The sequence below is a fragment of the Erythranthe guttata genome, chromosome 9, assembly GCF_056151865.1.
Source record: "Erythranthe guttata isolate IM_541 chromosome 9, IM_541, whole genome shotgun sequence".
NCBI classification, from domain to species: Eukaryota; Viridiplantae; Streptophyta; class Magnoliopsida; order Lamiales; family Phrymaceae; genus Erythranthe; species Erythranthe guttata.
Window position 1 is genome coordinate 16,220,001 of NC_142541.1, and position 14,863 is coordinate 16,234,863.

The 14,863-nt window shown below is 38.4% G+C and overlaps 4 protein-coding genes and 1 long non-coding RNA gene across 11 annotated transcripts; 3 read left to right on the plus strand and 2 right to left on the minus strand.

Annotated features, from left to right (window-relative positions):
- Positions 1-1,277: 1,277 nt before the first annotated feature.
- On the minus strand, positions 1,278-2,147 carry LOC105975790 (mitochondrial import inner membrane translocase subunit TIM23-1). Its single transcript, XM_013001019.2, has one exon. The coding sequence runs from the start codon at positions 2,145-2,147 to the stop codon at positions 1,578-1,580; it is 570 nt and encodes a 189-aa protein (XP_012856473.1). The 3' UTR covers positions 1,278-1,577.
- Positions 2,148-2,319: 172 nt separating this feature from the next.
- On the plus strand, positions 2,320-7,327 carry LOC105975789 (tRNA N(3)-methylcytidine methyltransferase trm141). Of its 6 annotated transcripts, none has more exons than XR_001174396.2 (10): positions 2,320-2,737; positions 2,824-2,913; positions 3,125-3,229; positions 3,355-3,462; positions 3,559-3,630; positions 3,733-3,783; positions 3,974-4,036; positions 4,133-4,257; positions 4,376-4,503; positions 4,596-7,327. XR_001174396.2 is itself a non-coding variant. In XM_013001018.2 (9 exons), the coding sequence occupies exons 1-9, from the start codon at positions 2,564-2,566 to the stop codon at positions 4,413-4,415; spliced, it is 828 nt and encodes a 275-aa protein (XP_012856472.2). In that variant the 5' UTR covers positions 2,320-2,563; the 3' UTR covers positions 4,416-4,600. The 6 variants fall into 6 exon arrangements, 2 of the variants coding, with proteins under 2 accessions (XP_012856472.2, XP_088679279.1); XR_016033515.1 differs by having other exon boundaries at positions 4,585-4,891; XR_016033513.1 differs by having other exon boundaries at positions 3,559-3,783.
- LOC105975791 (U-box domain-containing protein 35) lies at positions 4,734-8,661 on the minus strand. The gene is made up of 9 exons (XM_088823151.1): positions 8,269-8,661; positions 8,071-8,159; positions 7,623-7,744; positions 7,336-7,524; positions 6,807-7,269; positions 6,630-6,728; positions 6,132-6,560; positions 5,215-6,033; positions 4,734-5,140 (listed from the first exon to the last, which is right to left on the minus strand). The coding sequence occupies exons 1-9, from the start codon at positions 8,441-8,443 to the stop codon at positions 5,042-5,044; spliced, it is 2,484 nt and encodes an 827-aa protein (XP_088679277.1). The 5' UTR covers positions 8,444-8,661; the 3' UTR covers positions 4,734-5,041.
- LOC148768226 (uncharacterized) lies at positions 7,619-8,494 on the plus strand. Its single transcript, XR_016033516.1, has 3 exons — positions 7,619-7,755; positions 7,840-7,894; positions 8,356-8,494. It is a non-coding gene; the product is annotated as an uncharacterized LOC148768226 (long non-coding RNA).
- Positions 8,662-11,173: 2,512 nt separating the features above from the next.
- On the plus strand, positions 11,174-14,506 carry LOC105975937 (protein phosphatase 2C 16). 2 transcript variants are annotated; one of them, XM_088823154.1, is made up of 5 exons: positions 11,174-11,400; positions 12,114-12,761; positions 13,285-13,629; positions 13,716-13,821; positions 13,941-14,506. In XM_088823154.1, the coding sequence occupies exons 2-5, from the start codon at positions 12,216-12,218 to the stop codon at positions 14,276-14,278; spliced, it is 1,335 nt and encodes a 444-aa protein (XP_088679280.1). In that variant the 5' UTR covers positions 11,174-11,400; positions 12,114-12,215; the 3' UTR covers positions 14,279-14,506. The 2 variants fall into 2 exon arrangements, with proteins under 2 accessions (XP_088679280.1, XP_012856645.2); XM_013001191.2 differs by lacking the exon at positions 11,174-11,400 and having other exon boundaries at positions 11,660-12,761.
- Positions 14,507-14,863: the final 357 nt, after the last annotated feature.

Genomic DNA, 14,863 nt, shown 5'->3' on the forward strand with positions numbered 1-14,863 from the left:
TGTGAAATCAGATGAGCACTGTTGAAATGCTCGCATGTTTTTGCACGAGCACAAAAAATTAATTTTTTTTGAATTTTTTTTTTATTTTTAATTGGGTAGGAATAGTACAAAAGGTAAATAGTTATGGTAAAAAGGTAAAAAATCATGGTAAAAAAGTGCCTGAATGTTTAATTTGGCCTGCGTATATCATTACCCTTAATTTAACGACGTTATACTGTAAATGTGTAGATTTTTGAAGTTTACCGTTAAATTAAATGAAATGTTATTTACGGTTACAAAATTGCTATTTGCGGTTTTTCACAAAACCCCCCAAAGCTTTCCAAAAAAATCAAAAAACCCCCCAAACTGCAAATAGCAAAAAAAAAAAAAATCGAAAATTCGAAATCAAGCTTGAAGAAGGGTTGGGCTTCGATTTTTTGATGTAATTTCGACTCTTTTATGTATAATATGCATTGGGTAAGTCGATTACGGAACCAATTTCATGTTAACAAACCCTACAAATCGATTTGTAGGGCTTTTTTTTTCGCAATAAAATGTTCGAACGCCCAAGATGGGCGCCCATCTTGGGCGTTCGAACATTTAAAAAAAAAAAAAAAAAATTCTGCACTGGACGCCCAACTCGGGCGCCCAAATGCAGCTTGCACGCCCAACCTTGGGCGTGCACTGCATGAATGGGCGCCCAAGTTGGACTTTTTGGGAAGTTTTGGGGTTTTAAAGAAATAAAATGTTTTTTGTTATAAACCACAAGTAGCAATTTTCAAACCGCAAATAGCAATAATAAAATGTTCGAATGGCGAGGGCTAAAAAAGAGCAGGCTTCCCGAATGGTGATATCTTCAGCAAACAATTGGATCCATGCAGACGTGGCTCATGGTGTGAGCAAAAACAATCGAACCATTGTCGTTTCAAATGACGAGCGCTGCGGTCGCACGGCCATCGGAGAAAGAGGCGTCAGAATTAGCTTTCAACCAACCAAAAGGAGGCTGATTTAAGAATTTAGAAAGGTTTATCAATCCACCACACTTAAGGCATTCTAGCAGTTCTTCTGGTAAATCTCTCTCTCTCTCTCTCACACACACACACAGACATTTTAAAGCTAATACACAGAGCATCATAGAAAATACAGATAATGAAGCAATGCAGCTCAATTACAATTATCAGCTATCTAAAACAATACAGATTAGCAGCATTGTCTCACTCTAAATATACGAATACGCAGGCATACGACAATCGAAAACAAAATATAATAGCTTATTTCTCAATCGAAAAATCGAGAAATCAAGGGCTAGCAATGTTTTCCTGGATTTTATTCAAGAAGCCATGTCTCAATCAGCTACATAAATTACAACCATAAACCATTCAAGAATTACTGATACTAGACTCTACTAGTATTATATATTATATTATATTATATATATATACTATCATCAATGAGGAGTATGATCCTTCCATTGCCTGCAAACTACAAATTTGAAATTCCAGTGCCAAATTTTAATAGCTCCATGATTATCAAAAATTGATTCTTAAAACATATAATATATCATTTGATTTAGGGATTGAAGAAAGAAATTTAACTGCTCAAATCGGAACGTATCGTTTCAGAGCTTGTTTTCCGGTGACGGCGAGTCCCACGAGCACGCCTCCGATCGCTCCGGCCACGGCGGCGGACCTCGGCCCCGCCGCCGCCTTGTAGAGCGCTCCGGTGGCCAGCCCCGCTACGACGCTGTTGATGACGTCATCCGTTTCCCTGAACGCGACCATGCCGCTCTCGAGTCCGGCGTACATCAGCCCGATGACGCCGCACCGGTTTCCGATCTGCCGACCGGCGTGGCCGGAGCCGTTGAGGATCCTGTTGATTTTGAGCTTCGTGGTGTCGGTCCGCTCGATGGCCTTGACTCCGGATCCGAAACCCTTGGCGGCGCCGGCCGTCGCCCCCGCGAGGTAGCCGATGCCGGTGTAGTAGGTCAGATTCTCCCCCCACGAGCGGCGCTGCGCGACGGCTTCCTCCTGGAAGAGAAACTCCGGCGAGGTGGGGAGATTGTACAGGGTCTTCGCCGGGAGGTGCAAATCCTGGTACGGGTTGTAAAGTCGGCGATTTGAGCTGCTTTCATCGTTGCTTTGATTCGGATCTTTCGGTTGATACGCCATCCACGAATTGGGGATTATCGACGGCGTCTCACGGCGATGAGAGAGAGAGAGAAGAGAGAGGAGAGAGAAAGGGGCTTCTCTAGGTTAAACTGCGGCGGTGACTTCTGAGAAGAAGGGTATAAAGAAATCGAACCGGTCCGGTTCAAAGCAGCTGGATATTCGCTGTTTCCTCTGGTTTATAGAGCAAGACGACGTCGTACTGGTCAAAATGACATTCCACGTGGCATTTTTTAAGTCTTTTCATTTTACTTGCTTTGGGGGCTATTGCTCATAGCTCCTCAATCTATTACTGTATTGCAAATTAGTCCCATATAGTTTCCACTTTAGCCTCAATAGTTTGGTAATCGTTAATTCCACCCAATCCGCCCAAGGCAATGTCGATAGTCGCTTCAAGCCTACTGCCATAGCCGCCGAATATGACGGCCGCCATCACTCTGCCGCCGGTTCTCTGCTCGTCACCCATTCCGCCGACCAGCCGATTCAAAACATTAAGCTGCACTAAACGAATTTTCGACGATGTTAATGAACACTACTACATTAGAAAGTCGATGAAGAACTGGGATAAGTTTTACAAGCGCCATCAAAGCAAGGTTTGTGGATTTTCTCTTTATATTCTTAGCTAAATTATCAAACCCTTAATTTTTTCATAATTGTGGGTTTGTTTTTTTGGTTGCAGTTTTTTAAGGACAGGCATTATTTGGAGAAGGATTGGGGCAAATATTTTTCCGACGCTGATAATGCTGCAAATGGGAAAGTGCTTTTAGAGGCAATTATTTATTTATTTATTTATTTATATATGGGCTGATATTTGAAAGAACTTGCTAATTGCTAATCAATTCATAATGCAAATACTTCCTGGCAATTTAAGTTGGATATAATATGGTAGAAATAATTTATGGTGAATTAGTATATATACGGCTGCAGTTTTGTGCTAAGTGTCGTGATTTTATCATGAGTTGTTTGTCGATGAACGACAGGTTGGTTCTGGAGCTGGGAATACTATCTTTCCTCTTATTGCTGCGTATCCGAAGCTTTTTATTCATGCTTGTGATTTTTCAACCGAGGCTTTAACTCTTGTTAAGGTTCGTTTTGCTTTCTTTATTGCTTTAGGGGATTAGAAGGTTTCTTGTACATATAGTTGTTGTTAAGAGTAGGAGTTCATGTATATATGCATATAACTTTTTTTTTATGTTCCAAATGAATGCAGTCACATTCACAATTCTATGAGAATCGGATAAATGCGTTTATCTGTGACGTCGTAGATGAAGATCTCTGTGGCAAAATCTTGCCATCGTCTGTTGACGTTGTTACCTTGGTAAGTGAAATGTTGCTGCGGTAATATATTGTATATTACCTTTTTTTTTTTACGTACGACTCTCTCAAGATATTATATGCTCTAATCTATTTGCAGATTTTCATGTTGTCTGCAGTTTCTCCAAATAAGATGCCGTTTGTGCTACAGAATCTAAAAAAAGTGCTGAAGGTTATCTACTTTCAACAGTTGCTTTCTTTTCAAATCGTATTCTCGTGTGGTACATTTTTTCCCCCTCTAATATTTATTAGTGAATATCGTGTCACGTTGCAGCCAAATGGCCACATTCTAGTCAGAGATTATGCTGTTGGAGATTCTGCACAGGTAATCTCTCCTCCTTATTTTTCAAGCTCGGATAATTGAATTGTAAATGTTGCCCAAAATGTTAGCAGAAACACATTAGGGTGTGATTTATGGCAATAATGAAATATATATAACCCGATTTAATGAATCAAATAACACCTTATTACCTTGATGGTTGAGTTTTATAGCCTGACTGTGTGTAAGTTTTCAGGTGAAGCTGGAGAGCAGAAATCAGATAATCAGCGATAATTTCTGTTACAGAGGCGATGGCACTGTAAGGAGTAATTTGGTTTACTTATTTCATGTTTGTTGAGCTACTTGCTGATGTTACTAAATATTTAATTTTTAATGATCGTTGGTTAATTTGCAGTGCTCGTTTTATTTCTCCGAAGATTTCCTATTGAATTTGTTTCGTGAAGCTGGATTCGAGACTGTGGATATGAGTACGTATTGCAGACAAGTCAATAATCGCCAACAAAACATGGCGTTTGAACGGTATAAATCAAAATGGTCGTTCTGGCATTCTTTATTTCATTGCTCTAAGTTGACATTTTACTGATAAAGAAAGTATGATGGCTTTCTTGGTGTTGTGTAATCTGTCGCATATGGTTAGGCGTTGGATACGTGCCATTTTCAAGAAGGTTGACTCCTAGATTCCTTACAACAGTTCGGCAAATTCACCATCTTATAGAACTTTACTTTCAATTCCTATTGGTCAAAAAAAGATGCCGTAATGAACTGGTACATTTTTGTTTCATTATTTTCTCTTGCGGTTTATTTCCTGTAACCCCATGTATATATTATGAATGATAACCAAAGAAGAAATTTTGCAGGGTAATTTTATGCTCGATACTAATGGATCGAGCAAGCCAACAATGTGCCTGAAGATTTTTTTCAGAAACATTTTGCTATTGGCTCCTAACAATCCCAAAATGGGGATTTTTTTTCACCATTTTCTGGGATCGTTTGTGTGTCTGTGAAATTTTTCCACAATTATATGTTCAAAGAAAATAAACGATGAACCTGATTTATGTAAAGACATTATAGTATACCGACAATGACAGGCTTCTTTTTTGAGTTGGATAGGAAAAAAAATCATGGTTTCATAATATAGAACGGCTTATCCCAATGTTGGAATTTTTTTAATATCCTGTTAAGAGGGTCATAAATTTATTAGTGTATACATTACTGAAAGAAAAAGTTTGCCCTCAGGCTGAAGAAACGGTAAGATAAACATGCATTCATCAAATTGTCGATTCCTTTTCCTTTGAAGAAACAACTAATCCAAATAGTTTTCTAATGTCGTAACTGTGCTGCTTCCACTTCCAGATAGATTCTTGCTCTGTTTTTGTGTTTCAGAACTACTGTCCCTCGAATCCTGTTCAAGCACGAAGTTTATCAGCTCATTAATTTATAGTACGGAAAATAAATTCCATTAATTGTTACACTCACCTGACTAGAAGACTCGCTCACTTGCGAATTCATGTAATTATATCTGTTATGATTCATCTGGCTCGCGAACGAGCTCTCGTTAAACCTCCGACTTGATGAATGCATGTAAGAGAATCTTCCCTCGGGTTTCGCATGTAATCCTAGGTCTCTTAGCCGTTGCAATTCAGGTAATATCTCCGAATCAAGATCCGGCCTGTCCCTTCTCCTCAACTCACAGCATTTCAAAGCCAATTTCGCCAAAGACAAAGCATCCTCAACCGGCCAATCGTGCACCGTCGGATCAAGAATCTCAGAAAATCGGCCATTCTCGATCGCTGTCTCGATATGATGTGTCAAACCCATAGCATTTTTGGCTGTAATAATCTGCAGCAGCATTACACCTAAAGAATATATGTCCGATTTTGTCCCAAGCATGCCTGTCTGTTGGTACTCTGGATCGATGTAACAAAACGTACCAGCTGCTGATGTCATGTGGTACTGTGTTACTGTATCGGCTATAGATGGTGGGACCAGTCTCGATAGGCCCACGTCACTTATCTTGCTCACGTAATTTTTGTCCAGTAAAATGTTTGCAGGTTTTAGGTCACGGTGCACAAGCGGCTCAGGCTTTGTTCGGTGAAGAAAATTTAAGGCGGTGGCGATTTCTGCAGCTATTCGAAAACGAGCGGTCCACGGTAAGGTGCTTGTACCTTCCTTGCGGTAGAGCCTGTCCTCTAAACTGCCGTTGTCCATGTACTCGTAGACAAGGCAACCGTACTCAGGGCATGCACCTAATAGGATAACCATGTGTGGATGTCTCATTCGGCTCAGCACCTCCACCTGTAAGAAATTGAGAAAAAATATGTCCATTCATGGAAAAATATTTGCAAGAAAAATTAAAGAGAGACCGGAGATTTATATAAGAAAGCTATTTTTACCTCTCTTTGGAATTGCTTATCACCTTGTGACATATCTGGTCTAAGAACTTTAATGGCGACAGGTGTGTGGTCAAGAGTGGCTTTGAATACAGGCCCGTATCCTCCTTCACCGACCTTCTCCGAAGCGGAGAAGTAATTTGTGGCGAGTTCGATTTCTTGGGTAGTGTACCTTCTGTATCGAATCTCACTGTGTGCTAATGCATCGATTGCCTTCTGCTTCTCTTCGGATTCTTGTTTGAACTTCATCTCCGCACGCTTTCTCTTCTCAGATTCCAGTTCTGCTATACGCTGTGCCTTGTATGCTACTTCCACTGCAGCTTTACACTTTAGCTTCTCCCTTTCGACTATAGCCATGGCAGCCTCTTGTGCATGCTTAGCCTCTTCGAGCTTGTTACCCTCGTCCGATTTCCACTGAACAATCCCTTTTACCTGGTCCAACGTAATAAAAAGAAATATAGTTTTTTTGTCAAAAAAAAGAAAAATGTTTTTAAATTATACCTTATCTCTAGCAGTGACAGCTTCTTGACAGGCGACATTGTACATTGCTGTGATTTGCTTCAATTCTTGTTTTAACCTTCTCAACTCTTCCTCTATGTCCTGGAATATTATTGCATGGTGAGAAAGTGCATCAAGTTATCATGCATGAAAAATTAAAGGCTTTTCTTTTTGACTTACAGCTGCTTGTGAGGAAGTGGAGCTTCTAGAAGAATCCGAGCTCTGGGCTTGGTCAAGTATTTCGAAGGAGACATCTGAAGGGAAACTCATCATATCTGAATGGTCGCTCGATCCAGACATGGAATAAGGTGAGATCTCCTTTGTCCGAATCTGGAGATTAAGGTTGTCCATTGACTGTTGCAAGATTGCGGAAATCTTGTTGGCAGGCTGGCGATTAGGTGGCGGTATCATGTGCTCGTATACGCTGTCACCATTTCCCGAGCTTTGTGATTGGCTGTAATTGCTGCCATAGACAAAAGATTCGTAGCTAGTGTTTGTTGATGATGATTCCATAGGCCTCTCTCTTTGAGTGATTTGTGGATACTCTCTGCTAATGCTATTGCTTGTTGAATTGAGTGATGATATGTTCATGCTGCTTTCGAGTGACAACTGCTCTGAGGTGGCACTTTTCCAGCTGTCCTGACTGTTAAAGTGGGGCCCACGTTAAAAAAAAAAAAAAAAAAAAAGAAGAATAAAAGAAATGACTTACGGTCGGAATCTTGCAGGGGCATCGGGAGAAAATGCATGACGTGGCATGGAGCTGGTTGCGCTACAGGGAGTATCGGGTTGACTCGAAGATTTTAGTTTCATTATTTTCGTCTTTGATACAACATACACTGCACAAGAATCAGGTGCATTTCTTGCCACTGAAGTGGGAACATCCGCATTTTTAAATGCCCTGACAAAACAAAATTAAAAGTATCGAAAAATCCAACTTTCGAATTTTTGAATATATGTATATATAATGTGTGTGTATGTGTGTGTGTGTGTGTGTACCTTGCTATGGCACCTCTGCTAGAAGCGCCAAGTACGGCGGTGGTGATGGAGTTGACTTTGAAGTATTCGGAAAGGGCGTTTGCAACTTCAATGTCTTGCAGAATCACCTCCTTTGCACGAATCTGAATAAACGGTCAGTCACAAAGTTATTATTTATGTTGCAGTAGAAATTGTAATAGAATATCCTGTTTTGAATCTGCTGATGATTTGGAATCAGTTGCATAATCAGGTTCCAAGCTTTGTTTTTCGAGATTCAAATCGGCAAAACTCAGGTCAGTAATACATATTAGAGAATCTTGATTTTTGAAGCTCATTATCAAGAATTGGACTCTTTTAATTGTCATACATAACAGATGGTCATATATTCATCAATATGTGCTAATTATATATGCATGATACATATATATGTGTATTTGTGGATCATAAAAAAGAAAATCGTGTTAGGTACCCCTTTTCGTGCACAAAAACCACGATAATGAAGGAATAACTGCTGCGTTTCAGCTTGAGTAGGTTCGCGCCCTTCTCTAGTAATTTCATCTGCATTAAAAATAAAATGTAATAAAATTTTGACAATTATATTGCATGTGTATATCCAATAACTTTTTTTTAATAATAATGGATAAAAAAAAGGAGCAAGAATACCCACGAGAATCATGACTATGATGGGTTCTAACGTGAACGAGGATGATTCGATTGTCCCGCAATCTTAATTTATCGATTGCCCATTTGACAGCGAATTGGCTGTTCTTGTCTTTGTCAATGGCAACGGCGGTGGAAATAATCTTGCCTTCTTCCGATGATCTCGAATCTTGATTCGACATGTTAAATACGCTATATAGCTCTACGAGGGATTAATTATGCATACATATATATAATTAATATATATGCGGTGGTTGCATGGCGGAGAAGGGGTGGCGCTGGACAGCGGCACCACTGGAAGAGGTGGTTGCTGGTTGGGCGCTACCGTGGCGGCTCAGCCGTGCATGCACGTAATTAACCTCGTCACCGGTGGAGGAGATTATGGACTTGTTTCGTTCGTTTTTTTTTTTTTTTTTTTTTTTTGAGTTTTAAGCCTATATTTGGGGTTTTGATTCTTAGGTTATTTCTGAACCGTTGGTTGAATGGATGTAAATGTCTTCAAATTTAAATTACCATAAATTATTACAAAAATATTGTGAGGATGAGAAAGGGACAATTGTATAATGTATTTTTTTTTTTAGTTTTTTTTTTTTTTAATGATAATGATAATTGATAATGTATAAATATTAGTGGTCTTGTCACTATTTTGAAAAATATATATTGATAACATGAAATATGAGATGTAGTATTCTAACGATAAAGGATACGTACGAGTTTCTTTTTCGAGCATTCGTTCGAATTTATGTCCTAAATTAGAATATTTTCCTATGCCTCGTTTGGTTGTATTGATCGAAATAATAAGAATTAGATTATGAACTTGTGATTGATTAATTAATTAGTTAGTAAGATATTCGATTAGTTGTTGTATTAGATGTAAGAGTATTACATCCCAAAAATAAAACAAATGTAGTATTTAAGTCAACATAAATTGTTTGGTGGCCGGTGGGGCACTTAGCATACCTACTCATAGTGAAAAGGATTCAATACTTTGAAACAAACTGCACTATTTGATCAAGAAAAGTCACCATGCAATTTTTCATTTTTTATATTTTTTGGTACTTTATTTTTAATGAAAGGCTCGACCATGATGTAAGATAAATGATGATTATATGACGCAATATATATAATATATTATTAAAATAAACCAAGATAAAGAAAGGAACTAGTACATCATCCACCACTATGTATGCCTATATATTATGCATATCCATGTATGCATCACTTAGGTTTAATTACATAAATATGTGTTAATCCATTTGTTTTGTTCTCACTTTTTTCTTCTTCTTCTTATGTTGTGTACATACCTTGACTTTTGTTTTCTCTATTTTGTTTTAACAAGGATTGGCAATTTGGATCTCGCTCCATGGATCTGATCAAATTCGGTTCGATCGACATGGATTTGATTTGCATTAAATCTAGTTAGAACAAAGTTGGGTCGAACCAAGTAGAAAATTTTCAAAGGTTGGATCCATGTGGATCCAATTTGAATCAATTAAAAGTTCAATTAAAAATTAAGTATTAAAAATTAAGTAGACTATATTGGATATAATCAAGCCCGAGTACTAAAAAAAAATTGTCAAATCTCAAAATTGAAAAAGTCGGTCAAAACTAGAGGTGACGATTTACTCAACTTGGATCGGATCCATGTGGAGTGGATCCATAAGCAACCTAGCTATATGAATGGATCTAAATTGGATCGAACTTGGACTGATCTGGATCCATTGTATCTTGGGATAGTACAAACTCCACATTGGAATCACTTCAACAATCCCCCCCTCGAACAAAGGCCCCACATAGGTCGGACCACAAAGGACCACCCAACCTCCGCCTTGGACTCACACCATCTTTGTTTCAGAGCGCACCGAGCCTCGAACAAAGGAACATTGAGCCTCCCACTTGGAGTTCGTCGAGTCGTCTGCCACTTGTGCACCGGGAGCTCACCATTTTTGTTCGGTACCGAGGATTCCGAAATTTCACACAAATTCCGGCAATTTTCACCACATGATTGGTTAGGTCTGGACCATGTCTCTGATACCACTATTGGGTCCGCCTGAGATAGCACAAACTTCACATTGGTATGATATTGTCCAGATTGGGCCGGGCCCAACTGGTTTTGTTCTTAAGTTTCTCCAAAAGGCCCCATACCAATGGAGTTGCTATCCCTCATTAAAAATCAGTGATTTTTCTCATATTAAACCAATGTAGCACATTGTTAGCACCTCAACACATTTCAACACACTGTTCACGCACACACATTTTTGACACACATTCTAATACAGATTAAACCACATAAGTTGAGTTAAAGATGCAATAGATCCATATGGATCGAATCCGGTACGATCCAAGTTCAATTCACCTTAGATCCATTCATATAGGTTGATTTTGGATCTAGTCCTCATTCTAGAAGAAAAAAACAACTAATTAGATGATTCTAATCGAATTAAAAAAAAAAAAAAAACAACCAAAAAATGATCTAATTTAATGGATACAAGGTTGTGCTTATTACAACAACTTTTCAACTCATTTAAAAATGCACTACATAAAAGAAAGGTACCACAACTTGGAATATATGTATGTACACAATATCATCACCACCTACAAGATCCTTCTCTACTAAAAACTATGACATAAGAGAGTAAATGTACTCATTTTTTCTCTTACATTACAAAGCAAAGGCCTAGGGAAATCTGCCCCTGTCAAGAAAGGACACGTGGCCATCTTGAAATCTGTTTCATGAATAGTCCATGACGAACCCCCTTTGGGAATATTTATTGCAAAGCACAATCCGAAGCCGATTGCTTCTCCCTCTCTCTCTTCTTCATTTTTGTCCATTATAAATAATAACTATATACACACACATATATTTTATATAATATAATATATATTTCGGTACAGAAGCATTGATTGGAGTTAGATAATTGAGTCTACACGTGTCATGTGGAGTACTACTTCTCAGTAAAAGCTTTTTCCACATACCCCCTCTTTCTCTCTCTACTCTCTTCTCTCTCTTTCCCTCTCAATCTCAGAAAGGCAGTAACCGAGGGGGGCAAAAGAAAAACCAACAGAGGGGGGCATTATTATTAGCAGACATAATTTCACTTCGCCCCTTGTTCATGGTGTTCTTCCAATCCAATTCTTGGTAAGAACCCTTCATTTTCTTATTCTTGAAGAGGGTTTTTTTTTTAGTTGCTGTATCAAGAAAGTGTTCTTAGAGGAATCTTGAATCTTGATTCTTTTTTTTCTTTTGGGAAGAAGTTGTTAATAATAATATATAAATAAAGAAATCCAATATTATTCAAGAGGCTGAGAAGGGTTGCCTTAGATCCATGAAAACCCATGTTCCATGTGGCATAAAGTTTGAATCTTTAATGGATTCCTCGTGAATCTTGACAGGGGGGTTTTGTTTTTTTTTTTTTTTTTTTTTCCTTTTTCCTAGGTTCTTCCCCCACGAGTTTTATCCCTTGTTGGACTTTTGGATAAGTCTTTGATTTTTATTTTATCCCTTTTTTTTTCTCCATCTCCTAGAGTATATATAAGGGTTGGTACTAGAAAAGAATTGGTGTTAAATTCTTTTCTAGATTAGAAGAATTTGTTTTAAGTATTCAAAAAAAAGTGAAAAAAAGAAAAAAAAAATACTTTCTTGGTGGAAGAAGTGTGGAAGATTAGATCCTATATTTCATTACTAGATCTCAGTTGTTTCTTGTGTATATCTTTGAAAAAAAAGAAGAAAAAAAGTAGTCTTGATTCTTGTGGTCTAGTCTATTACACACCCTTTTGTTAGTTCTCAAGCTGAATACATGTTCTTAAGATTCTCCAAGTTTGTCTCTATTGCTCTAAAACAAGATGGAACAGATTACACCTGCAGTTGCGGTTGCAGTTTCGCTTACCTTAGACAATCCCGTTTCCGAAAACACGCCTCTTAATCCAGACACAGAAAGTGCAACAAAACCCGATATGCTAGAAACTGGACTGGTGTCTGAAAACGTTCAAGAAAGTGAGGAAGACGAAATTCTCTCAATAACAACCGTAAATTTACTACCACTCGATCCTACTTCAAATTTAACCCTACCCTTAAATACCGCTTCGGAAACCAGCTTACCAATTGCAGTCGAAATTGAGGGCACTGAAAACGGTCAAATACTCGCGAAAGTCATTAGCTTGGAAGAGAGTAGCAAGCGGAGATTATCCGATGAAGGGTGTTCGAGTAGTGGGCCCACTATTAAGGCTTCCGTTGTTGCTGTCAAATTATCCAACGAAAAGGATTCGAACAAAAGCGGTGTCAAGAGTGTCTTTGAATTGGATTGTCTTCCGCTTTGGGGTTCGGTTTCTGTTATTGGGCATAGGCCTGAGATGGAAGATTCTGTTATGGCTGTACCCGATTTTATGAAAATCCCGATTAAGATGTTTATTGGTGATAGTGGAATAAATGGAATAAGTCAAACTTTGACTCACTTGACTTCGCATTTCTTCGGTGTTTACGATGGTCATGGTGGATCTCAGGTATTGGTTATTTCATTCTATAAATTGTGTTTCATACTCGATCTTGGTTTTCGTATTAAGCGTGCACTTTCTATTTCTATTGGATAAGTTGCCAAGTACAATAACCAAAATCAATTGTAGTGAGATTATATATGTGTTTGTGTGTGTGTGTGTGTGTGTGTGTGTGTGTGTGTGTGTGTGTGTGTGTGTGTGTGTGTGTGTGTGTGTGTGTTTTGCTTTATTGCATTAAGCACCTCTGAATTTGATCTAGTCGTGAAAAACGTTAGCAAAATCCCCCCTATAATGCAATTTGTTTAGCTAACTACCCTCTAAAAACTCACCATTTAGGGATTTATTTGCTAAAAAACATGCATTATAGGGTTTTTTTGGTGATATTTACAAAACGGGGACTTTTTTTAGCAATTTGATATAGCATAAGGGTACTAAATGCAATTAACTCATATATATTGTTTCGGTTTTGGTTGATTTAAGACACTGCTGCAATGCTTGACTCATTATTAGTAGCTTCATTTTCATTTTGTAGGTAGCGAATTATTGTCGAGATAGATTACACTTGGCTTTAGTGGAGGAGTTAAAAAACGTAAAAGATATTAACAATGTTCCAATAAACGGGATTTCTGGAGACACTAGGCAGGTTCAGTGGGAGAAGGTCTTCACAGATTGCTTTCTCAAAGTCGATGAAGAAGTTTCCGGAAAGTCTCAAAGTGGGGCCCACTGCAATTCCCAGCCCGTTGCGGCGGAAACCGTTGGATCGACAGCTGTCGTTGCGGTTGTTTGTTCGTCACATATTATAGTTGCCAACTGTGGAGATTCGAGGGCTGTTCTTTACCGTGGTAAAGAAGTCGTTGCCCTATCGGTTGATCATAAGGTAAAAATAAAAAAAGTTGGTCTTTTTATAGATTTTGATTTATTTCGGTTTTTGTGTAAATAATTTCGGATTTTTTTTTTGGTCAGCCGAATCGAGAGGATGAATATGCTAGAATCGAGGCGTCTGGTGGCAAGGTTATACCTTGGAATGGGCACCGTGTTTTCGGTGTTCTTGCAATGTCGAGAGCTATAGGTAGGTTAATTAGGTCTTCGATTATTTAGAGCTTGTTGTAATTGTACGTATATTTTGTTCCACCATAATATTGCGAACTAAAATTTCTCGTGCAACCTCGTACTTTGTAATTGTCTCAGGCGACAGATATTTGAAGCCGTGGATAATTCCGGAACCCGAGACAATGTTCGTGCCGCGGGCAAGAGAAGACGAGTGCCTCGTTTTAGCCACAGACGGTTTGTGGGATGTTATGACAAACGAGGAAGTGTGCGAAGTCGCTCGAAAAAGAATCTTAATTTGGCACAAAAAAAACGGGACCAACTACCCATTGGCCGACAGGGGGCGCGGCGTAGATCTCGCTGCACAAGCTGCGGCTGATTATCTATCGAATCTCGCCATACAAAAGGGGAGCAAGGACAATATCTCGATCATCGTAGTCGATTTGAAAGCTCAAAGAAAATTCAAGTCCAAATCTTGAATTAATGATATGATGGTTGACCTTTAATTACTTTATTGTGATTTAGTTTTTCTTTTTTTTTTTAATTTTATTTTAATATATAAGTATGTTGCTCTTATTATTGCATAGCAAAAAGTCCCATTTATTTTTCATATGGGATTTTTATGTTTGTTAAGTATGAGAAATTAGTTACAATTATGTAACATAGAAAAAGTGAAATGCAACTCTTGTTAGAATTTTGGCACCTAATTTCACACTGTATATTAGTAGATTTTGGGCATATGTTATTTTCTTTTGCCATTAAATCTTTACAGGGAATTATCACCACCACCACCGCGCCACCACCACCACCGTACCGCCACCACGGAATTATTATTACAGCAGAAACCGGCCGTGTGTTGTCTCTTTCGAAAATGGTCCTAGTGTCTCAAAAAGCTGTAGTGACAATCTGGAGTGTAATGCCTTTGAGTTCATTAGAAGTTTGTGTACTTTGGTCCCATTTTTTTTCCATATTAATTGTAACAATTTATTCACCATTTTAATTCACTTTGTGGTAGGTAACACAAAATGATAAAACATTAAAAGGAGAAATGAAGTTTGTTTGAA